Source organism: Phascolarctos cinereus, unplaced genomic scaffold (genome assembly GCF_003287225.1).
Source record: "Phascolarctos cinereus isolate Bilbo 61053 unplaced genomic scaffold, phaCin_HiC Scaffold_4;HRSCAF=312, whole genome shotgun sequence".
Taxonomy (NCBI): Eukaryota; Metazoa; Chordata; class Mammalia; order Diprotodontia; family Phascolarctidae; genus Phascolarctos; species Phascolarctos cinereus.
In genome coordinates, this window is record NW_027555847.1 from 264585049 (window position 1) to 264611652 (window position 26604).

Here is a 26604-nt window from a genome sequence, read left to right on the forward strand (position 1 = left end):
TGACATTATGCTTCCACTGATACTACCTCTCCAAAGTTACCAATAATCTCCTCATTGCCAAACCCAATGACCTTTTTTCAATCCTCATTCTTCTTGACCTCTTTGCAGCCTTTGACACTGTTGATCACTTTCTTTTTCTTGATACCCTCTTCTTGCTCATTTCTGGGACACCATCCTTTCCTGGTTCTCCTCCAACTTATCCAACCGTTCCTTCTCAGTCTTCTTTGCTTGATTCTTATCCAGGACATATCCACTAACCATGGGTGTCCCACAGGGCTCTGTAACAGACTTTCTTCTTTTCTCCCTTTATTGTATTTCACTTAATGATCTCATCAGCTCCCATGGATTTAATTATCATCTCTATGCCAGTGATTCTCAAGTTTACCTTTCCAGCCCTAACCTCTCATCTGACCTTCAGTTTGTCTTGATGTCTTTTTCAGATGTCTTGAACTGGATGTCTAGGAGACATCTTAACTCAGCATGTCCAAAACGGAACTAATTATCTTCCCCTCTAAAGGCTACCTCCTTCCAAACTTTCCTATTACTGCCAAGGGTACCATCATCCTTCCATTCCTCCAGGCTTGCAACATTAGTGTCATCCTTGATTCCTCACAACACCATCCAGTTTGTTACCTTCTCAGTTTGACACAGAAACTCCTCCTGTCAACAACACAACATATAAGGAAAACAGACACTACAGAACAGTTCTTGCCGTTGCTGCTGCTGATGTTGTCTTGAGCATTTTAGAAAATGTGTCTCAGTGTATTTGGATGGGTAGAGGCTGAATCTATGCCTCCACTTTGCTGCTGAAATTCCATTTATTAGACTTAATTTCATAATGTTTTTAACCCATTTTTCACACCTTTGGTTCAGAATGGCATGTCTCTCCAGCAATTTAAGTGCCTGATACAAAGTCCAAAGTGTAAAATCCCCTTTTTCTCCTCTTGCTGCTGCTACTCCTATTGGCTGTTCTTTTTTTTCTTTTTCTTTTTCTTTTTTTTAAACAATGCTGCAAAGGCCTATTGATTTCACCATAGCAACATCTCTTTCTGATAACTGCCACACTCTCGTACAGTACTTCATCACCTCATGCTGGGACTATTGCAAAAGCCTACTGGTGGATCTACCTGCCATAAGCCTCTCCCTACTTCAGTCTATCCTCCATTTAGTGTCCAAAGTGATTTTCTTAAAATGAAAGTCCAACTGTGTCACCCCTATACCCAGTAAACTCTAGTGGCTGTCTGTCATTTCCAGGATAAAGTATACAATCCTCTGACCTTCAAAGTTCTTTATAATCTAGCCCTTCTCCCCACTATTCCAGTTTTCTACTATAAACCTCCCTAAAAGGGCTTTCTCAAGTTTATCCATGAAAGGGAGGAGAGAGGAAGAATCATATCCCCAGAAATGGACATATCAAGTTAGGAATTTTTGAGGATAGAGGAGACATAGGATTGTTTGTAGGCACTAACGAAGTATCTAGTAGACTTAAGATTAGTGAGAGAGTACAGATAGAGGGGGCAACCTGCTAGAAAGGATGGGTTGAAATGGAATCACTTATACGTGTAGGTGGATTTGCCTTAGTAAGGAGATGGGCTGTCTCTTTGTGTGAGATAGCGATGAAGAAGGAGATAGAAGCGTAAGGCATCTGAGTGATTGACGTTGGATAAGGAAGAAAGAAGAAGAGGGACCTCTTGGAACATGGCCTCAATTTTTTCAGTGAAATGTGAGGCAAAATTTTCAGCTGACAGAGGTAAGGAAGGAGTGTTGGGAAGTTTGCAGAGAGATGAAAAGTTCTGGAAAAGTCACAGTGGTGTGTTAGATAGTGAGCAAGTTTAGGGATGCCTGAAGGGATGACTTGCTGCAATGAAGGGCCAGTTGAAACTATGTAACAAACCTGTAGTGTACTCAGTCCCCATGGGACAGCTAGGTGATTCAGTAGACCAAGTGCTGGTCCTGGAATCAGGAAGACCCTGGGCAAGTCACTTAATCCTCTTTGCCTCACTTTCCTCACCTGTAAAATGAGCTAGAGAATGAAATGCCAAACTACTTAAGTATCTTCATCAAGAAAACCCCAAATGGGTTCATGAAGAGTCAGACATGACTGAAAAAATGACTGAAAAACAGCACTCAGCATGGTTTCATGATTTTCTCTAACTTCATTCAGCAGCATGTGAGTGGTAGTAAAGGCAGCAGAGGGTAGGAGCTATCCACAGCCGAGAATTGTCTGTCAAGATTAGTGCTAGGATAAGGAAGCAAGGGACTCTAGAGAAGTGTAGTGTAGAGTCGAGGTGGGGAACAGAAGAGAGCATAGCCAGTACAAAGGTGATAGATATTCTGGAAAAGATATGAAAGGGCGGGGGGAAGCTGGAGGTGATGGTGAGGATGAAGAACAGGGTTAGGGATTGCAAGCCAGAGGAAAAAGTGAGAAGGCATCAGATTATAATCACATAAAGGGATTTCAGAGCTTATGAACATGGAAATAGAAAATTTATGGGTGATGTCATTTGACCATTTCTGTGTATTGCCAAGGCAGCATGGAGAAGGTCATGGGAAAATGAGTAGGCTGGGGAGCTGGGAAGTTAGGGTGTTTGAGGAAAAACATTATTATGTTGAAGTCCCCAGTATGAGAATATGAGTTGGGGAAGAGAGGACTGTAAGCTAGACACTGAAAGGAGATGAGATTATTGAATAATGGTGGTAGAAGAAGAGTCTGTGAGTGGCAAGGGGAAGCATGGAATATTCTGACTCCTCCGCTATAAGTAATGAATCTGTGGTTATAAGAAAAAGTACAGCCAGTATTGAAAAGTATGGCCAGGAAAGTTGTGTTATCAAGAGGAAATCAGGTTTCAGTGTGCACCAGAAGACAGAAGAAGTGAGAAAGGAAAAGTTTAAAGAGGAAAACACATTTGTTACAAATGGAGTAGGCATTCTGCAGAGCGCAGTGAAAAGGGTGGCTACCTTTGGAGTGGGATATTGGTGGGGTGAAGGTGAGGAGAATCAGAGTAAGGCAATGGGGAGCAGAGAAGGGGGTTTAAATACTGCCTAGAGTCCAGAACCAAAAGGATGGAGATTGTATGATGTTGATAATTGAGGAATGAGTTTACATAAGCTATTAGGATCCCCAAGAGACCAAGCAGCCAGTGTACAGGTGAGACAGACCAGTAGTGGAAATTGAACAATGATTCATTAAGTTTAGGGCTCTCTGTGGCCTGTTAGGCCTTTGCTATTAAGCCATGCATCTTCCTCTTGTCCAGTTGTTTTTTAAAAATCTTCATATAGGATTGCGTGTTTTCTCTCCTTTAATTTTCACATTGTTAGAATCTAACTCATCATTCCAGCCCTTTGAGGCTATAAATGGTCATTCCTCCCCTTTCTAACTTTGACTGAAAGAAAAAAGAACATTTCACTAAAATTGCTGGTTTGTAAAGTGACCATTTAAAAAAAGAGAATAATCTTTACTGAGTAAGATTCTTCCTGTAAAATTTTTGTTGTTTGGTTGTTTAGTCTTATCCAAATCTTCATGACTCTATTTGGGGTTTTGTTGTGTGTGTTGTTGTTGTTGCTGTTTTGCAAAGATACTGGAGTGGTTTGGCATTGCCTTCTTCAGCTCATTTTTACAGATGAGGAACTGAGGCAGACAGGGTGGCTTGCCCAGGGTCCCATGGCTAGTGTCTGAGACCAGATTTGAACTCAGGAAAATGAGTCTTCCTGACTCCAGGCCCGGCACTATCCACTGCCTCATCCCCTTGCTCCTCCCTTGCTCCCCACCATAAAATACCTGGCCAGTTTGCTCAAAGGCTGCTCAATTATTGATGGGCTACCCAGGACCTCCCAAGTCAGCCTGTTCTGTTCTATACCTGGACAGTTACAGTGCGCCTACATTAATGACTGCCGTCTCACGATATCACTTCACACAGTGCAAAAATTTAGGGAGGTGTGACTGGGCAACAGTGCCACACAGAGTTCTGGGTATGTCAGTAATTTAGGAACAATATTGATAAGGAAGAGAATATCTACAGGAGGATAAACAAGATGTTGAAAGGCTTGAGATCGGTTGAATGAATGGTTAGCTCTCTTCCAGTATGTGAAGGGGTGTCTTGTGAAAAAAGAGTTAAATTTACCTTCTTGGACTTAGAGGGTAGAGCTAAGACTAGGTGGGTTTATGCTTACTTAATGTGAGGAAAAGACAAGCTTTCTTAATTGGAGCTGTTTCAAAGTAGAATGGGCTAATAACTTGCATTCTACCAAAACCCTCAGATATTTTCAGTAGAACTGTTGTCCATGCATCCCATTAACAGGCAAAAGTTGAGCTTTTTTGAACCTGTTTCGTTACCAGAGCACATAAATATTGTTCATCTACTTACTTGAGAGAAACAGTGTAACTTCTAGTCAAATTTTCTGTGTTGCCCTAGGATCATTGCTTTATCTTATTGATTATTTGTCTAAGAACATTTGAGACTATAGGTTTTACTAAAACTTTGGAAATCTCTACTTTTGTTGTATTCTTAAATTGTAAGATATTGTATCTAGCTTGGTAAATATATGTAGGCAATTTTTTACTTCCTCCTTCCATTTCAGTTCAGTGCTCTTTTGATTAGGTTTTCAAGACTTTAGGGAAATAAATTTTTACCTGCCTTGTTAGACACACTTATTTTAAGCAGTATTGTTATGATTTTTTTTCTGTTTTCTCGTCAAGGCTTTGGGATTTTGGTCGACTCAATTTTTTTCACTTTACACTGTTTCGATTGCCTTTTATTTTTTAATATGATGGACAGTTCCAGGAAGTATTATCTTTTAATTGGATGGGTTCATATGTCAGACTGATACAAATCTTAATAAATAACAGAATTCTTTATTTTCATTTTTTAGGCCCAAATAAGTAATAAAAGATCATCTGGTAAACGAACAAGTAGATATTACTGTTCAGCTGACAAAAATGTCATCTGTAGAAATTGTGAAAAACGTGGTCATTTGTCAAAAAACTGCCCTGTTCCACAGGTAGGTAAAATACCTAATACTTCTTCCAAGGATGTTATAGTCAGAGAACTTTTGAGCTCTTCTCATCTTGCCAATTATTGTAAGAATCTCTTGTACAATATCCCTGATAGACTGTAGGCCAATATCTTCTGGAATTCTCATGGTGATAGGGAGCTAACTACTTTAAAAAGCCTACTCCCTTGTGAACAACTCTGATTTTTGTTTTGTTTTGTTTTGCTTTTTAAATTCTTTTTTATAATAAGCTGAAATCTGCATACTTGAAACTTTCAATAAATTATTCCAATTCTGCACTTAGATATTAAAAAGTTAGAGAGTTAGAAAAGAGCATTACAGTTTATCTAGTCCAGGGGTTCTTAACCTGGGGCTTTGAACTTTTTTTACAAAATATTTTGATGATTGTTTTTAAATACAATTAGTTTCCTTTATAATCCTACATCTTTTGTTTTATGCATATAAAAATATTATTCTAAGAAGGGACCCAGAGGCTTCGCTAGAGCCCATAAAACAAAAAAAAGATTAATGACCTCTGATTTTAAGTAGTCTAACTTAGTAACTTTATAAATGAGGATGCTAGTAATGCAGTCATAGTTTTCCTGGCTCCTTGTCTAGTATTTACTCCCTTTAACACAAAGTCTTCTCTTTCTGCATAAAAATCTTTCAAGTATTATTACAATACCTATCATGTCTCCCTTTAGTTTTCTCCTTAGGCTAAACAGCCTTAGTTGTTGTATTGTTTTTAAATAAACATTTATATTAGCATACACTATATGCCAGGTGCTGCGCTAAGCACTTTTCCAATTATTATCTCATTTGATCTTTACAATAACCCTGGAAGGCAGGTGCTGTTGTTATCCTCATTTTACAGTTGAGGAAACTAAGGCAGAGAGAGGTTGAAGGATTTGTCCAGTATCACACAACTAAATTTGGGTCTTCCTGACTCCAGGCCTAGCATTCTGTCCCCTGCACTTTCTAGCTCCCCCACTTCTTTCTTATAGTATGGTTTTCAGCCCACTCTCCATTCTAGTCACTTTGCTATGGATGATATAGCCTGTTAATTTCGTTGCAAGCTTGGTCTAACCACCCTCACCACACCCTGTGTGAATGGATGTTAATATTGTGATTCAGTCAATGTAGCTGAACACTTCTTTAGCTTTTTTTAGTAGTCGTATCTAACATGACTCTTATCAAACATCTTTCAAAGTTTTTGACTTAAAAATATGCTAAAAATTTAATTAATGTCACATTAGAAGAATTTTGTTTCTCAACTGAAAAAATTAGTATTCTGTCTTATAAAAGCGCTCTTGAGAAATTTTATATCCTAAAACAATCACGTGTATAAATGGATTTGGAACAGTATGTTAGACTGCAGTCAAATTCATTTTAAAAATTTAATCTCAACCTGGTCCTCATGTCTCATGGTTTACCATTGTAAGATTTCTTCTCATAAGTCTTTAGACATATAACATATTTATTGTGATACTTTATGTTCAGTTTTACTCTGGTTTTTTCCTCCCTTTTTTGCATACAGAGGGCTAAAGTTTTTCCATATCACATTTTCTTCCCTACAGAAAATACGTGCTTGTTGCCTGTGTGCTGAGAGAGGACATCTGCAGTACGACTGCCCTTCTCGGTTTTGTTTAGATTGTTTTTTGCCTGCGTGTTACTCCCACAAATGCCTTGAAAGACCTTCATGGAAAAAACATTGTGAACGGTGCGATATGAAAGGTCACTATGCTGATGTGAGTATCCCATTTTACAAATCTGTTTATTGGTCTTTTCAAAGAGAATGAGGAAAAATACTTGTGTCCTTTTACAGTATAATTCTGTTTTCATTTATAGCTCTCTTCCTTCCTTTTTATGATACATGGAGGGATTTATCCTGTGCACTGGATCAAGTGAAGCTGAGGACTGACTTTGTGAGTCGGTGCAGCATAATGGCTAGAGTACTGGGCTTGAAGTCAAAGAAGACATAGATTCAAATCCTACCTCAGACCCTCACTTTGTGATCTGAGCAAGTCATTCTACCTCTCTTATCCTTAATTTCTGCATCTGTAAAATGGGGGTGATAATAATAGAGGTTGCTGTGAGGATAAAATGGAGCACTTTGCAAACCTTAAAGCACTGTATATAATTATTATTTTTTCAGGACCTGTCGCTTTGAAGAGTATTTCACTCACCTTTCTTTGTAAGGGTAGAAATAGGACTATGGCATGCCAGGGCTTAGGAGCCTGAGAAATGGGTTATCAGAGGGCAACCTGAGTTTTAGTGGGATTATCCTCCTCTAGTTTTCACCAGTAAATATGAATTGAGCTTCCACGTATGAGTTTTTCTCCTAAGTGCTTACGGTTCATGAGGTAAAAAACAAATAAACACGGAATAAATGACTTGGGTACAAATATGAATATGCATTGGGTTGGTAGGTATATTCTGTGTGAAGGTATTAAAGAAGATATAAAGTTTAGATAAGAAACAGTTTTTGTCCAGGTAGAGTATAGTAGATAAATAATTGTACAAGCCTTCATTTCTAGTGCTTTTTGGTGGGATGGTAGTTGGATGCAACAGCAAACAAATGTGTTAATGACATTCTCTTCAAGCTGCCATGTCGTAGAACCTGCCCTTAACACCCACTTGATCATGTGCAGTCTTCTTCCCAGAGCCAAATCATGCATCTATGTCTTGTACTGTTTCCGTGCTTGAGTCCTTTGTTGTATGCCCACTAATGTGCCATTAGGGAAGTTTCTCATTCATTTAGGAAATCCAGTGGCGTATTTTGGCCCCAAGAGTTTGTTTTCATATATCATTGAGATTGGCTTCTTTTTTCATTTGACAAGTGTTTGAAGGCTTTCCCTGTTTGCAGCACTTCACCTGGAACTCTGAGAAACAGAAGATGCAGCAGCTGCTCTCTAGGATACTAATTAGGGAGTATAGTAAAGGAATTAAAAAAACAAAAGGCACAAAGATAATTTAATACTGTGAGTTCTCTTAAATATGATAAATAACAATAGTAAAAGAATAAGATGACATGATGGCACACAGGAAAAAGCTCTGAATCTGGAGTCACGGAGCTTCACTTCATGTCCCAGCTTTGTTGCTTGTCACCTGTGTGATCTTATGCAAGTCATTTAAGTTCTCAAGGCCTCATTTTTCCCATCTGTAAACTGAGGGAGTTGGTTAAGATAAACATTAATAGTCCTTCCAGTTCTCAGTCTTTGATCCTTATGATCACGAGGATGAGATTTCTTCAGTTCAGTTCAACAGATGTTAGAAGAGGTAAGTCCTAAAATGAATTTTCAAGGATCAGAAGATGATGGATTAAGAGTCGGAAGGGACCTTAGAATTCATCTAGGTGAGCAGTAGCCTTTTTTATGTTGTGGACCTTTTTGGCAGTCTGAGAAAGTCTAGGGACCACTTCATAAAATAATATGTTTAGGATTACCGAGGAAACCAATTATTGAAATATAGTTATCAAAAAAGAATTTTTTGAGTTCACAGATCGCAGGTTAGGTAGCTCCAGTCATTTTTCCTCTATTTAAAAGTATTTTATTATTTCTAATTACATGTAAAGATAGTTTCCAACATTCATTTTTGTAAGCTTTTGAGTTCCAAATTTTTCTCCTTCCCTTCTTCCTACAACTGCAATCTCATATAGGTTATACACATTACAATCATGTTAAACATATTTCTGTATTAGTTATGTTGTGAAAGAAGAATCAGAACAAAAGAGAAAAACCACAAGAAAGGGGAAAAAAAGAGAATAGTATGCTTCCATCTGCATTCAGGCTCCATGGTTCTTTCTCTGGATGTGGATAGCATTTTCCATCATGAGTCTTTTGGAATTGTCTTGCATGTTATACTGCTAAGAAGAGCTAGGTTTGTCATAGTTGATCATCGCGTAATGTTAACAAGCTCCAATCTTAACCTGATTTGCCACTCCAAAAATCAGTGCTTTTGACCCTTCATCAAGAAGTAACCATGGTTGTTAAGAATGGAACGGTCAGATTGATATTCTGTACGTTTTTATTCATTACTAGCTCATCAGGTTATAAAATAAGCATACAAAAGTCAGCAACATTTCTGTTTATTATTATAATAATAATAAAACTCAGAAAGGAATAATAGCAAAGGAAATTCCATTCATAATAACTAAAAATACATGAAATATCTAGGAGTCAGTTTACTAAAGCACCCTCTGTACCTGAAATACAATTATAAAATGTTCCTTTTAATAAAGAACAACTTAAATACTTGAAGAGATAATCAATACTCATGGCTGAGCCATGCTATTATAATAAAAATGGCAATTCTATGGGAATTATTCTACGGATATAGTGCCTTGCAAGTTAAATTACCAAGGGAATATTATAAAGAACTAGACAAAATGATAACAGTTTATTTGAAAAAAGAAAAGCTCTAGAATATCTAGGGAAATAATGGGGGAGGGGGAAAGATTAGAAAAATGGGAATAGCACTTCCAGGTCTAAAACCATATTAAAGTAGCAATTATAAAAATCCTTTTGGAACTAGCTAAAAAATAGAAAAGTAGCTCAATGGAACAGAGAGGACAAAAGAATCAAATATTTGAACTCAATAATTCAGTGTTTGATAAACCTGAAAACATAAATTATCCAGGGAAGAATAAATAGTATGGTAGAACTTCCCAGAGCTTATGCTTCACTGGCACTTTTGAAAACCAAGGCTCACTTCTATATCACAGTGAGGCATTGGTATAGGACTTTTTGCCAGCTAAAGGGAGGCTCTGTAGAACTAGATGTAATTATAACAATATTTGTTTGGACAACAAAGTTTTTGAATCTCAAGTGAACAAATTATACTATAAAGTAATAGTCATCAAAACTATTTGTTACTGATTAAAAAAAGATCAGTGGCGTAGATTAGATAAACAGGAAACAGAAAGAATTACTGTGACTTAGGCACGATGAAGAAGGGGGTTAGCAAAAACAGGAATGCAGTATACACAGTGATTATAACAATGTAAATGGAAAGACCATCACTACCACCAACACAACAACAACACACACACACAATAAGTAAATAAATAAATAAATAAAACAACCTTGAATGCTGTGTGATTACAATGACCAAGTTTGGCCTTGGAGAAGAGATGCAGAGGTGAAGGAAAGATGGGTGTGGAGCATTGCAGTACTGTTAGACTTGGTTGATTTTTTGTTGTTATTAGGTTTACTAATCTCCTTTTTCCTTTCACTTGCCTTTTATTTTTGTTACAGAGCATATCTACCTAGTTAGGAGAGATGTGAAAGATATGTTTGGAAAAGGAGATGTTAAGACAAAGATATCAATTTTTAAAAAAATGAAAAGAAACTATCTTTTTTTTTAAAAAAAAAGATGGTTCTAGAAAATAGGTAATGAAAAATTCTTCTGTCCTCAGCCAAAAGGTGGAGACTACTAGGGGATAATATTTCTTGTTTCATCATATGTGTCCATTGAGTAGTTTTTGTTTCTGATTTTTGTTGTTATGGGAAGGTATTTAAACTTGTATGATAGGAATGGGTTACTCCTCCCCAGTCTAAAACTGTGACATAATAAGCAATAGCATTAACGTATTACAGAATCATAGTATAGCTCTTAAACTGGAAGGGACCTTAGAGGTCATCTTAGAGGTCATATTACATATGAGAAAACTGATGCCCAAGAAGTTTAAGAGACTTGCTCAGGGTCACATAGGTAGTAATAGCCCAAGGCAGGATTTTAATCTAGACCCACTGATTCTAGGGCCTAATGTTCTTCTGATATATTGTAGGAGAAAGCATCTGAAATTTATCACATTCTGCAAATTTTCCAATATTGATTGATGTCCATCTAGCTTGTACATGTTTCATGCATTTCCTGTGAGACAATACAAGTATCTATATACCACAGCAATACATCATTCAGAAAAGTAGCTAGAAGAGGAAAAAGGGTTGGGGATCCATGTAGTGGGGAGGGGATAGTTGCCTGATTTAATGAAAAGCCTAAATTATATTATGTTAAAATAAATAGAAGTTTATAATTTCAAAATATAGCACATGTTATAAGCAAATATTAGATGGGTACTAATAAAGGCTATGTAGTTATTTAATGATCAAAAATACTGTTCCTCACAAACCCACATCTCTTCCAAATTTTCCTGTTACTGTCAAGGGCACCACCATTTTCCCAGTCATTAAGGTTAACCTTTGTGTCGTCTTTAACTCCTCACTCTTCCAGTATAATAATGTAGTCAAAATTCAGTCATTTAGTATAAAGAATTAATTGTAGAAATTGAAAGCACATTGTAAAATCCTTAATTTCTTAAGCCTGATGAGAAAGAGGCTCTGATTTGAGACAATTTCCTTTACTTAGTGAGTAAAATCTTGAAAATTCAGAGCAAAATAATTAACTCAGAATTCAAAGAGATCTTAAAAATCATAATTAACCTCCTACCTTCCTCTTTTAATTATATAAGTAGTATGTATGTATGCTGTTCTTGAATTGTGTCCAGCTGCTTAGTAATCTGATGTAAGGAATGTTTCCTGTATAAAGATCTTAGTCCCTACTCTCAATTTGTTTCTCAAAAAATAGTAGGAGTGGTAAAGAGTCATCATTATAGTATATCTCTGAAATATCAGAAATCCTTGGAAGTATAAAACTATTCAGACAGAAGCCACTATGGGGTAAGGTTCTGTTTGTTTGCCTTGCCTTTGGGGCTCCCCACAATTTGACACCAACTTATGTTTCTTCTCATTTCCTACAACTCCCCTGTAGAGAGCCTCCACTCCAGTCAACTTGATCTATTTTCTTTTTGCTTCCTTTGTTCCGCTTTCTCCAACTTCCCATATGCTTTTCCTCTCCAATCTTTGCTCATATAGTATCCATCTTGAGTGCCCTCTTTTCCTCTGCCTATTCTAGTCACAGCTCTCCTGAAGAAGCTAATTTTTTTGTGTATATGGCTTTTATCTTCACCTAGATTGTGATGTTAAGAATAGCAATTGTTTTCATAGTTAGTTTCTCCTTTACCATTTATTATGTCACTTTGTTCTAGATGTCATTCAGTCTTTTAAATTAATTGACCAGACATCTGTCGCGTCTTTGCCTTGAGAATATATTCTGCCTACTATTGGTGTCTTCACTTTTAGAACAGTTTTTTCTCTTCTGTTAGTAGATAAGGCAATGGGCTCCATGTTTTTTTGATTATACACCCTTATCAGCAAAATAATTTTGAGCATCCACCCTCAGTGTATGCATATTTGCTGATTTATAAATTTTTACATGTAGTACCGTACTAATAATTATGTATATTTTAAAATTTTCTGTAAAAGTTAAGATTTTGAAAGGTGAAGTCATATTGATCCTACAATGAATAAGGAAGAACTGGAGTTTATTGAAGAAGGGAATGAAAAGGTCAGACCTGTGCTTTAGGAAAATTGCTTTGACAGCTGTGTGAAGAATGGATTAGAGAGGAGAGAAACTTGTTTGCATCAGGGAGACCAAGTAGGTGACTGTTATAATAGTTCAGTTGAGAGGTGATATGGTCCTGGACTAGGTGGTAACTGCATAAGAAGAAACAGATGAGAGGGATTTTGTGGAGGTAGACATTACAAAATTTGGCAACTGACTTAATATGTGGAATGAGGGAGAGTGAGGAGTCAAAGATGATGCAAAGGTTGTAGAACCTGGAAAATGATTGTACCATTGTCAATTAAAAACAAGTTTGGAAGAGTGGTGGGTTTGAGAAGGAAGATAATATAATGAGATCTTCGATGAAAATCACAGCTCATCCATGTCTGTCAGTCCTATATTGTTTGTGTCATCTTGTGCTCCCCACCCAAAACAAAAGGGGGTAGGGTACAGTAGAGCTCTTGCCAGTCAATACTGATGGGTACCTGTTGTAGCCACAAGTTGATGGGCATGCTAGAAGGTTGTTGTTGTTGTTGTGTCCAACTCTTCTTTGACCCATTTGAAGTTGTCTTGGCAAAGATACTGGAGTGGTTTGCCATTTCCTTCTCCAACTCATTTTACAGCTGAAGAAACTGAAGAAACAGGGTTTAGTGACTTGCCCAGGGTCACACAGCTAATAGGTGCTGAGGTCAGATTTGAACTCAGCTCTTCTTGACTCTAGGCCTAGCACTCTGTCCACTGTACCATGTAGCTACCCTAGAAGGTAAAGGGTGGAATTTTCCCAATGGCACTTAGCCATTCATCAAAAGTGTCTTTTGTGTTAATATCAGGAAAGGTGATATAGGATTTATGAAAGGATATGGATGCAGTTAGATTATAACCTCCCTGAGAATTTAAAGGTCTCCAAAGTGGAAAGGTTATCAGGGGTGGGGAACCTGTGGCCTCAAGGCCACATGTGGCCCTCCAAGTTCTCAAATGCAACCCTTTGACTGAATCCAAACTTCACAGAACAAATCCCCTTAATAAAAGGATTTGTTCTGTGGAACTTGGACTCAGGTGAAAGGCAGCACCCAAGATTCCCCATCCCTGGACCATTAGCTGCTTATATACAGGAGGGGTGAAGTAAGTGAGGGAGTAATGGGAGATGATAGTAGGTATAATTTTATTAGAGACAAACTCCATTGTTGGCAATTGAGGGAAGAATGGGATGCAACCGTTTTCCCACCCTCCATTTGGTTGATCACACATCTTTTAGAATCAGACCCTACTTTGGAGTCCACTGAGAAAGGTCATAAGATCAGGGTCTTATTTCTAGAAAACAGATTCATCAAGAGCCCTTATTACAGATACAAAGTCAGAAAGAGCCAGCTTTGAAATTGAACCTTAATAAAAAGCTTAATTAAGTTGACAGCTTTATGTCTACAAGTCATTCTGATTCAGTTCCTGTGTCTTTCCCATACATCTCTGAATTCTTCATATTTATAGTGCCTTTTGCCCAGTAATATCTCATATTCACAGTTTTTTAGTGCATCAATATTCCATTATGTTCTTGTTCCACAGTGGCTTTAGTCATTCCCCAATTATTTGGTACCGCAAGTGCTGCTATAAATATTTTGTATGCAAGATCTTTCTTTCTGTCTTTGACCTCCTTGGGTCATATGCCTGCACGTATGTGTGTGCTATGTGCTTAGCATGAGGATCTCTCAGTCAAAGAATATAGGCATTTTAGTTACCTTTTGGAGGATAATCCCAGATTGCTTTGTAAAATGGTTAAACCAATTCACAGCTGTACCAGCAGTGATTACCATGCTTGTTTTTCCACAGTCCCTCCAACATTGACAATTTCCATTTTTCTGAGAATAGATTATGAATCCAAAAATTAGAAGAGAACAGGCACATTTTCATACAACTTCTGTCCCGATTTTGAGGCAGCCTGGGGCAGTGGAATGTATGCTATATTTTTACCTTCATTCAAATCCCACCTCCATTTATTGCTTGTATGACCTTACTCAAGTCTTTTTACCTCTGTGGGCTTTGATTTTTTTCCTCTGTAAAATGAGATGGTTGGACTAGATGATTTCTAAGGTTCACTCTTGCCCTAAATCTATGATCCTATGAAAATACATTTGAATGAGTCCATCACAATGCAAGTTTTCAAGTTTCTCCATAATAATCTATCTTTTGTGTATATGTTAAGGTATTGTAAGCTATCATGATAGATAAGACAGTGTTATAGAAATAATTTGTTAGAATGTACTGAATATCAATAAGGAGACATGTTCACCAAAAGTGTTTGCCATCTTAATTAAGAATATACTTATTGTAGGGGCAGCTAGTGATACAGTGGATACAGCACCTGCCCAGGAGTCAGGAGGACTTGAGTTCAAATCCGGCCTCAGACGCAGCACTTAACTAGCTGTGTGACCTGGGCAAGTCACTTAACCCCAATTGCCTCGACCCCCTCTACCCCCCCCAAAAAGAATATACTGTAAAAGGCCAAAGGGAATAAGTTTTCTCTATCGATGGTATTGTTATACTGGTTATATTGTATTTAGATATCACTATAGTAACTCTGTGAGATTTCATCGTCACTCAACATTGTCTTGTTCATTGACAAGGGAAAAAATAAAGTAACTAAAGCATATGACATATTTTTACATGGACAAACCATTGAGCTATTCCATGAGGAGCAGAGAGGGCACACAGTATATATATATATATGTATGTACACGTACATGTGTGTGGAGGACAGGCTGTAGAGAGAGAACATGAACTGAGCCCAGAATTTGAATAATAAGACATTGAGCTGGAATGCATTTGTGAAATTGTGCACCACATTCTGTGATCCCAAATTGTTTGCTACCACAAAAGCCCATTTTTTCAACACCAGTATTTTCCTGGTTGTGCTATATAGCTGTGAATAATAGAACACTGTGATCTCAGAAAAATAACAATATTGAAGAACCCCAAAGGGGAATGGAAAAATGCACAATGGGTATAAATAGGCTGCCACATAATACTGACAGTGATTTACACACACAAGCAGTGACATAAAGCACATCATCTAGGACATGTATAGCATATCTCCTTTTTCCAACTCTTAGCTGAAGAGTTTCTTATTGACGCAGAAAATTTAGGCTATTTGCAGTGAGCTCATTCTTCCATTCTCTTAATCTCAAAATGCCCTGACTCTATCCTTCCTTCGTTCTTTCCTCTTTTGCCACAGTCTCTTATTATAAAATAGCATTTCTCCTTGTTAAGGCTGAGCTCTCCGCATATGCCCTTGAACCCAAACAGTAATCTCCTAATTGTAAAATCCAGTGCTATTTTCTTAGTCCTCATCCTTCTTGATTTCTGCTTCATCTGACACTGACCTCCTCAATCCTTTCTCCTCTCTGTATTGTCATAACACTTCTCTTTCCTGGTTATCCCACTATCTGTCTGCTTTCTCCATCTCCTTTGCAGGTTCATCATCCATATCACACCCGACTGTGGGTATTCCCCAAGGCTTTGTCCTGGACTCTTTTCTCTTTCTACATTCTCATTCTTAGTGATCTCAGCAACTGCCATGTATTTAGTTATCATCTGTATACAGATGATTCACAGATCTGGGTATCCAACTTCACTATTTCCTCTGAACTTCAATCCTGAATCACCATTTGCCTTTAGACATTTCAAACTGGATGTCTCATAGGCTTGTCTTAAGTGCTACAGCAGGTTGGCCTTGTGTAGTTCACAGAATATTATTGGGAAAACACAATAGCTAAAGAGAATGATTTTTCATTCTGTTACCTGTATCAGTCAGTAAGCATCTATTAAGTTCTTACTATGTGTCAAGCATTGTGCTCACAAAAAGAGGCAAAAGATAATCCTTGCCCTCACAATCTAATGGAGGAGACAATAACACCAAAACCAAATATAAATAAAGGTGCATATAGGATAAAGAGCAAATGAGCAACAGAGAGTAGGCACTAGAATTAAGAGGGGTTGGGAAAGTCTTCTATAGAAGACAGGATTTTAGCTGAGACTTAAAAGAAGGTGTGGAAGCTACCAGGTAGAGATGAGAAGGGAGAACATTCTAGTCATGGGAGATGGCGAGAGAGAATGCCTGGAATCCCGAGATGGAGCGTCTTGTTGTGGTAGAGCTGGGAGGCCAGTGTCAGTGAAGCAAAGAGAACATATTAGGGAATAAGGTATAAGAAAACTGGAAAGGTAGAAGGAGGCTAAGTTATGAAGGACTTTGAACCCCAAGCAGAGGATTTTATATTTGATCCTGAAGGTGAGTTTATTGAGTAACAGGGGGTGACATGGTTGGATCTCCACTCTAGGAAAATCATTTTAATGGCCAAATGCAGGATAGATTAGTGTGTGGAGAGACTTGAGACAGCAGATCCACCAGCAAACTGCTGCAGCAATCCAGGAATGAGGTAATGAGGGCCTGCGCTATAGTGTTGGGTTGTCACCAGCCAATGCCAGAGTCTAGGACGGGGGAGCATTTGAAAGATATTGCAGAAATGAAATCACAATCCATTTCATCATTCCAGTCACTTTTTTCAGCTTGTGCATCTCTCTTCTGGAATGATGCCAAATGAGTTAAATATGATTTACTTATATTGAAGATGAAAAAAATGTTAGGAACTTGTCAGGCACTATTGTGTTTTCCCATGAGAAAGATAGTTCTTTAATGTCATAGAATCTGTTCTGTGGCTGAAAATCAAAGGTCTTCATTGCCTCTCCTAAAGGAGTTCCCAAGAGAAGAGGGGGGAAAGATAGAAGGTGAGAAAACAGATTAGGAGGCTAGTTTAGGCAGGCGGTAACAATAGAGTTGTAGCAATGATTATCAAGATTAGGGATGGATTTGATAGGAATAGTAGTATCAATAGGACTTTTTAAATGGTGAGATATAGGTATGGAGGAACAAGGAGATGTTAAAGGTGTAAGGCAAAAGTTTCTAATATGAATAATTGAGTAAATAGTGACATTTTGAGAAATACAAGAGTCAAGAGAAAGGGTTTTTGGCAAAAATAAAAATAAAGTTGGGGCAGCTAGGTGGTGCAGTGGATGGAGCACTGGCCCTGGATTCAGGAAGACCTGAGTTCAAATCCGGCCTCAGACACATAACACTTACAAGCTGTGTGACCCTGGGCAAGTCACTTAACCCCCATTGCCCAACAAAAAAAAGAAGAAGAAAAGAAAAAATAAAGTTAGATTTTTAGAAATACTGAGTTTGAGGTGTTGATGGGACATCCAGGTGAAGATATGACATTGATAGTTGTAAATATAGACATGGAGGTCTGTGCTTGTGGTAAAAATTTGGGAGAAATCCTCATAAATAGTATAGTTGAAGAGTTGAAAGTAGATAAATTAGCTTGCCTAAAGAAAGAATGTCGAGGGGCAGCTAGGTGGTGCAGTAGATAGAGTCCTGGCCCTGGAGTTAAGGGACCTGAGTTCAAATGCCTCCTCAGACACATAACACCCACTGTCTGTGTGATTCTGGGCAAATTACTGAACCCAAATTGCCTCAAAAAAAAATGTCAAGAGATATGACCAAGAATAGAATTTAAGGAATACTAACAGAAAGAAGGCTGGGAAGACCCTAGAAGATCGACAAATTGTGGTCAGAAACATGGAAGCCAAGGAGGAAAAGAAATTTGTATTATTGTCAAATCAAAGAGAATGAGGACTGAGAAAAGACCTTTGAATTTGGAGCCAAGGAACTCATTGGTGACCCTTGAGAGAACAGTTTCAGTAGAATGGTAAGGATGAAAATCACATACAGAAGAGTTCAAGAGTAAATAAGGAAGCAGGGGCATCAAATTCCCCCCCCCTTTTTTTTTTTGCAATTTAGAGATAAAGGAGATTAGAGATGAGATGGTGATACAGTGATTGAGAGAAGCATTTTTGTTTTGTTTTTTAAAGATTAAGGGAGACCTGTGAATAAATTATAAGTATATTGGAATGAAGACAATGGAGAAAAAATTATTAAAGCCTCCCAAGAAAGGGAGTGATTACTGGTTACAGTTGTCCAGGGCTGAAAGGAATTTCAGGGTCTGTGCCAGTTGCTGAATCAAGTAGCAGTAGGTGACACTTGAGAACAGAGCCTGTTCTCAATGAGAATGAATAAATTCTATGAGTTCCTGAGTATAGACAAGGCAAAAGACAGAACTGATATGACTAAGATAATCACTTTGTAAAAACCACAGGGGCATATCAAATCAAAGATTGCTTTCATTTCATTAACAAATAAAGATGGCACCTGATGGTACAAATCTATAATCTCTGCTTCTAGGCAGACTAGAAGCTGATGGGTCACTTGAACTGGAAATTTTTGAGCTGTAGTAGAGTTAAAGTTGATAGGGTATCTGAAGTAAGTCTAGCGCTGATATGGTGAGCCTCCAGAAAGGGCGAGGCAGGAGGGGGTGGAGATGGGGGGAAACATTAGGATGCTGAATTAGGGGCGAACCAATCCAGATTGGTTACAGAGCAGATGAAAGCTTCCATTCTAAGCAGCAGTGGGTTTGGACCTCTGAGTGGCCACTGTACTTCCAGTGGGAGGGGTAGGAAGACCCAGTGTCAAAAAACAAACAAAAACAAATATATAAAAGCAGATTTCATAAGAGAAATAATCAGAAATTCAACAATATTGTTTTGGGTAGCAGTGCAAGGAATGCAAAAGTATTTAGGGGGAGAAATAAAACATTTTATATGTATCAATATTTAATTTTAAGTATAGACAAAGAAAGGGACAAGGAATACATTGGTTGTGGGATTTACTTAAGAAGCACAGTAAAACTTGAACTTTCTATCTAGTAAAGGGGAGACAGTGAGATAACACCTTTTTAAATGTATAGAGATAATATAAAATAAGAAATTGTGTTCACTAACATGGATGTGTGTGACACAAAGACTAGAATTGAATTAGTACTAGAGAAATTAAATAGAACATACTCCTTGTTGGCAAAACTAACAATATAATAGTTTGATAGAAGAAATACTAAATTAAACAATTACTACACTGAACATAAATGAATTTGAATTCCCCTAAAAAAGATAAAAGGATTCTTATAGAATGGATTTTTCAGAAATCTAACCAAGTATGTTGCCTGTAGGAAACACCCTTAACACAGGAAAACACAGAAAAATTTTAAATGAGAGATTTTGGGTAAAATATATTCTGCTCAGCTGATTGGGGGAGGTAGGGGATACAATTGTTACAGCAGACAAAGCTGAATTCAGATTGCACACTGTTGAGAAAGATAAACAGGCTTGCTGTATCATATTTAAATATTCTAATGACAAGTAATATTTCAGTAGATCAATGTTCTCATATTCCATGAGTTATAAGTTATAAGTTAAATTATAAATTAAAAAAGATAAATTTTAATCACTAATAGCTAGAATTTATGTAGTATTTTGCACATTTTCTTATTGGATCCTCACAGCAGTGTTGTGAGGGTAGGTACTATTATCCCAATCTTGCAAGTGAAGAACCTAAAACTGAGAAAGTTTAAGTGACTTGTCCAAGGTCACACAGCTTATAAGTCAGAGGTACAGCTTCGACTCAAGTCTTACTGATCCTTGCACTCTGTCCAATTTGCCATAACATTTACAGAGCATAACACTAAAATCACGGTAAATTAAATATGGAAAGTACATACAGGTCTAAATGGAGATTTCTTTTTTAAAAGATAGGGTAATATTTTTAATAATAGAATTCAATAATAGGGCGGAAGATTAAATTGTAGAAGCAGTAAATATAAGGCACCAATATCAGTCTAGCATGTCAAAATTTTAAAAGTGGAACAGGTAAATTTATACCCCTGTACTACCAGTTTATTCTTGTTTTGCCTCTATTTTCTCTGCAAAGGAGAATAATCTTTGGAATAGAAAGAACAAAAATGGCTAATAGGGAGCTGATACTAAAAATAAATGAGTAAATAATGGGAGTGCCAAGCTCTTCCTGATGAATTAGTTACCAGTCCAAGGTTAACTATATTCCAGAGGTCGTGGAGAAAGAGAGAAGTACCACAAGACCGCAAATATCTTGGTTTTCTGAAAATGATAAAGAATGGATACAGGTAGGGGAGGTATTGGATGAATACATACATTTCTTCTTAAACAACTTACCCTCTTTTTTTCCTTATCTGTTTTGTTTCCTTTGTATGCTCAGAATTGCCTTATTTCCTTCTGTGGGCTTCCCATCCTTTCTCTCTCTCTCTCTCTCTCTCTCTCTCTCTCTCTCTCTCTCTCTCTCTCTCTCTCTCTCTCTCTCTCCTCTCTCTCTCTCTCTCTCTCTCTCTTTTTGTTTGTTTGTGGTGAGACAATTGGGGTTAAGTGACTTGCCCAGAGTCACACAGCTAGTGTGAACTCAGGTCCTCCTGACTCCATGACTGGTGCTCTATCCATTGTGCCACCTAGCTGCCCCCTTCCCATCCTTTCTAACATCACTTCTCAAATAATTTTGGGACCTGAGAGCCTGCCTATCTTTTCTTTGAACCCTGTGAAATCAACTATTGCCACACCATTGGTGTATGTGAGACTGTGCCAGGCTTTCTGCTTTATCACTTATTCTAAGACAAGTATAAACAAACTTTAGAGAAATAGAGGAATTAAATAGAGACATAGTATTTATGGTTAGTTTAGGCTAACCTAAATGACATGGTACTACCCAAATTAATTTATAGATTTAATTGAATATCTATTAAAACACCAATGGAATATTTCTTAGAATTAGATAAAATAAGAACAAATATGTATGGGAAGAAAAACAGAAAGCTAAACTATCAAGGGGGCACTTTAAAAAGAAGAATGAGGAAAAGTGGATTCTACTGCCCAATCTCAAAATATCCTATATAAATAAAAAGCAGTGATTATCTGTAAAGCAGTGATTGTCAAACTATTTGGTACTAGGTAATAAATAGGAAAAAAAAGACTAGACAATCCTTGTATAGATTCATATTTGTACAATAAATTAATGTTTGAAAAACTCAAATTCACAAAACACTGGGGAAAGGATTCCTTATTCTATTAAATGAGTAACAGTTTGACAAAAAAAAATGCTAGTATGATTTTATCTCATTCACTACACTACAGTAAATTTGAAATGCATTAACTATCTAAATGTTAAATTAACAGAGAATAATGGATCATTCTATCTCTTACAACTGTGGGGAAGGAAAAATCTCCTAGACATTACTTAGAATTGATGAGGCAAAATGAATGTGATTGTTTAAAAGCAAAGAGCTTTTTCTAAAGAAAAACCAATACATCTAGAATCAGAAGGAAAGAAATAGATTGTCAATAATGTGCAGGAAAAGAAGTTAAGACCACGTTAAATTAAGTTTAGTTAAAACAAGTTAAATTAAGACCAAGTAATTCTCAGTGCACTGACCAATCATTATTTCACAGTACTTGATAGTGAAGTATGCTACCTCCTTTTTAGCAGAGAAATGGTATTCAGCAGATGTGAGATAAAGCATACGTTTTCAGACATGGCCATCATGTGAATTTGTTTTGCTTGACTATACGTACTAGAAGAGAGGCTTCTGCTGGGCACGAGAGAGCATATCTGTCACTGCTTCTGGATAGGATGAGATTGGTGGGGCACTTGAGTTCCTAGTTGCATTAGGTCTAAAACTATTAGAATATCTGTATTAAGTCCAGCTCTATTATTGTGAGCCCTCAGGAGGAGGGTGAGTGGCGACTGCATAAGGAGGGATGAACCTCCATTTCCAAGTTAGAAATGGAGCAGGTCAAAGCTTCCATGCTAATTTGCAGTGGGTTCAGGCATGTGAATTGCTGCTGTACTTCCAGCCTTTTGGAAAGAGGAAGACCCAGTCAAAAAAAAAACTGCGAGAGAGGTTTATAGGAACTGGTAATTATGGGGAAATGATAGGGAAAGGGAGGAAGGAAGCAATAGGTTGGGGAAAATCTGTGCAATAAACATCTGATAACAGTGTGACATCCAAAATCTAGATGGAGTTGCCATAAATAAATGGTCAAAAGATATGAATAGGAAGTTCTCAAAAGAAAGAAACTGTCAATTACAACATGAAAGAATCTAAATTCTCTGATAATTATTAAAATACAAATACAGTTCTGAGATGTTATCTTATGCCCATCAGACCAGCAAACATAATTTAAAAAAAAAAACAGCATTAAATTCAGTGCTGATAGTGCTATGAAAAACAGGTATACTTCTTTGTTGCAGTCAAGCTGTAATTTGACTCAAACATTTTTTTTTAAAGACAGTTTGGAATTATACAATAAAAGTGACAAAAATGGCTGTACCACGTAATCCTATTAGGATTATACCCTAGGAAAGTTAAAATCTGGAAAGGGGTAGGAGGATGGAGGTCAAAGTCAGTCAGTACAAAAATATTCCCAGCAATACTAATTGTAGTAGCCCCAAAGCAGAAACAGTCACAACCATAATTTACTGAAGAATTAGACCAATTTTTATACTAATGTGATGGAATATTATCATACTATAATAAATAATTATGAAGAATTCAAAGAAACATGGGAAGAATGTCTGTGAGTGATACAAGCGTGCCAAAGGGGAAGGGAAGCAGAATCAAAAGATCAAAATACAAAATAACTACAACTAAGAACAATAGATTTTTTTTTCCATACTCCTATATAGGAGAAGGGGAGGGATATTTTTAGTAATGAAGATGTATAAAAACATGATGTCAATAAAAATATTTTTAAATAGCAACAACAAGCAAACACAAAATATATCCTGAAAAGGACACAAAAAAGAATAATTTTATTTAATTGCTCATTAAAGTTACAATATGCATCTTTTGTTGTGTTTTTCCTCAGCAATCTACGTATAACAGGCATTTATGACTATGTCTACAATGACTTTATTTCCTTTGGGAGGGGTGCTATCCATTTCCGTACTTTTACTTGAGATACCAGTTAAATTGCAAATTATTTTAAAGGAAAGGGGAAAAAAAGAAAAAAAAATATTACCTGCAGTCTAGATTCCTTCTGTATGGATTCAATTTGGTCTAGCCACTGTTTCCAGTTTTATCTTGAGTACCATTTTTGAGTACCATTGCCATTTCTAGAAATATAGAAGTCTTTCTATATTTCATTGAATTTTTCATAATTGTTTCTCATGATGTGATTCTTAGTTACTGTGGTGGTATAACATTGACTCCATGACTAGCTCATCTCCTTTTCTAACAACTGATTGTTTTGTTGCCCTCTATCTTTTACATCACTTTCTACGTACAAGTCATCATTGTTAATGTGCTGTACCCTATAATACATCTCTGCATTGCTCTTTGGATCACCTATAATTTTGACTTTTTTTTTTCCTTTAGAAATCATAGTGGATTATGATTTGTAGAAAATAGATGTTTAAAAAAACTAAAAGATGTCTTTGGTGTCAAAGAACAGTTTGGGATTGCTAAAAACATCATGCAGTTTCCCAAATGCAATCCATGTCCTCTCTTATCTGATTATGGCTTCAGCTCTCCATCCATCTATGATGTCTGATTATACACACACTCACACACAAACACACACACATGGACTAACTCGCTGGATTGGTCATACTGCATATCATAGTCTGAATAATCCATTGATCTACTTTATTTTTGCCTCATGGATCATTAGACCAATTTTGAGTAGTTGGAGATCTCATGAAGGAGACTGTATTTAGAGGTTGACATAGGCAAAACGGTGTCATCTTCAGACAGGAACTCTTGGAGGATTTCATCAGTAAGGAATCCCTCTTCCATTTGGAACCTGTGCATCTTCATGAAAGGAGCAGATTACTTTGGGAGTCATAGCTTTCCCCTGTTTCTGCCTTAATTGACAATCAAAGGATGATTGAACAAAGTTATTACTTTGTATCTGTCAAAGAATGCTGTATGACCTTGACGTATGTATGACATTGATGCCTTGTTAGATAAGTTTTTAAGGTTGTATTTTCCTGAATCCTTTGTTTTTTATAGTGAAATCACCATTAAGTATAGTGAGATCTGCTAATCTATTTCTTTTTTTTTAATTTTTAAATTTTTTAAAATTTTATTAATTTATTTTGATTTATCAACAATCATTTCCATATGCTTTTGAGTTGAAAATTTTCCCCTCCCTTCCTTCCCCCCCACCCTCCCCAAGACGGCGTACAATAGGCTTTACGTTTACATTCCTATTAAACATATTTTCACATTAGTGAAGTTGTAAGTAAAAATTAAAACCAATTGGAGGAACCATCAGAAAGATGAAACAAAACTCAACAGAAGGTAAAAATAAGTGATAGCTATTCGACTTCCATAGTTCTTTCTTTGCATGTGGACAGCATTTTCCATCCCGAGGCCTCTGGAGATGTCTTAGATCCTCGTAATGCTGAGAAGGGTTCAGTTTAACAATCTTAGTCATTGCATAACGTGGCTGTTATTGTGTACAAAGTCCTCTTGGTTCTGTTCACTTCACTCAGCATCAGACCATATAAGTCTTTCCAGGTTTTTCTGAAGTCAGCCTGTTCATCATTTCTTATAGCATAATAGTATTCCATTATATTCATATACCACAACTTGCTCAGCCATTCCCCAATTGATGGGCATCCTCTCAATTTCCAGTTTTTTGCCACCACAAAAAGAGCTGCTATGAATGTTTTTTGTACATGTGGGTCCTTTTCCCATTTGTTTGATCTCTTTGGGATATAGCCCTAGAAGTGCTATTACTGAATCAAAGGGTATGCACATTTTTGTAGCCCTTTGGGCATAGTTCCAAATTGTTCTCCAAAATGGTTGGATCATTTCACAACTCCACCAACAATGTATTAGTGTTCCAGTTCTCCCACATCTTCTCCAACATTTATCATTTTCCTGTTTTCTCATGTTGGCCAATCTGATAGGTATGATGTGGTACCTCAGAGTTGTTTTGATTTGCATTTCTCTAATCAATAGTAATTTAGAGCATTTTTTCATATGACTATAGATGGTTTTAATTTCTTCATCTGAGAACTCTTTGTTCATGTCCTTTGACCATTTATCAATTGGGAAAATGGCTTGTGTTCTTATAAATTTGTCTTACTTCTCTATATATTTTAGAAATGAGGCCTTCATCAGAGAGACTAGTTGTAAAAATTCTTTCCCAATTTTCTACCTTCCTTCTAATCTTAGTTGCATTGGCTTTGTTTGTGCAAAAATTTTTCAATTTAATGTCATCAGAATTATCCATTTTGCTTTTCATAATGTTCTCTATCTCCTGTTTGGTCATGAATTCTTCTATTCTCCATAGACCTGATAGGTAAACTATTCCTTGTTGTCCCAGTTTACTTATGGTATCAGCCTTTATATCTAAGTCATGAACCCATTTTGACTTTATTTTGGTATATGGTGTGAGATTTGGGTCTATACATAGTTTCTGCCATACTCTTTTCCAGTTTTCCCAGCAGTTTTTTTTCAAAGAGTGAGTTCTTATCCCAGAAGCTAGGGTCTTTGGGTTTATCAAATAATAGATTACTATAGTCATTGACTACTGTGTCTTGCATGTTTAACCTATTCCACTGATCCATCTCCCTATTTCTTAGCCAGTACCAAGCAGTTTTGATGATTGCTGCTTTATAATACAATTTAAGATCTGAAAATTGCTAGGCCACCTTCCCCTGCATTTCATTTCATTAGTTCCTTTGATATTCTGGACCTTTTGTTTTTCCAAATGAATCTTGTTATTATTTTTTCTAACTCTATAAAATAATTTCTTGGTAGTTTGATTGGTATGGCACTGAATAAGTAAATTAGCTTAGGTAGGATTGTCGTTTTTATTATATTAGCTTGGCCTACCCATGAGCGACTGATGTTTTTCCAATTATTTAGATCTGATTTAATTTGTGTGAAAAGTGTTTTGTAATTGTGTTCATAGAGTTCCTGGGTTTGTTTCGGGAGGTAGACTCCTAAATATTTTATAATGTCTACAGTAAGTTTAAATGGTATTTCTCTTTCTATCTCTTGCTGTTGGGCTTTGTTGGTAATATATAGAAATGCTGATGATTTATGTGGGTTTATTTTATAGCCTGCAACTCTGCTAAAGTTGTTTATTATTTCAAGTAGTTTTTTACTTGATTCTCTAGGATTCTCTAAGTATATCATCGTGTCATCTGCAAAGAGTGATAGCTTTGTTTCTTCTTTGCCTATTCTAATGCCTTCAATTTCTTTTCTTCTCTTATTGCTAAAGCTAAGGTTTCCA

General features: G+C 36.8%; 1 protein-coding gene across 4 annotated transcripts in view; it reads left to right on the forward strand.

Annotated features, from left to right (window-relative positions):
• Positions 1–26604, forward strand: part of ZCCHC7 (zinc finger CCHC-type containing 7) — a 282022-nt gene that overhangs the window by 195264 nt on the left and 60154 nt on the right. For 3 of the 4 annotated variants that reach the window (XM_021004481.2, XM_078153038.1, XM_021004482.2), the window contains exons 4-5: positions 4870–4998; positions 6567–6737. The exons of the other annotated variant lie outside the window; for it this stretch is intronic. In XM_021004481.2, the coding sequence (XP_020860140.1) occupies positions 4870–4998; positions 6567–6737 (300 nt within the window). The remainder of the gene's footprint in view (positions 1–4869; positions 4999–6566; positions 6738–26604) is intronic. 4 annotated transcript variants of the gene reach the window in all.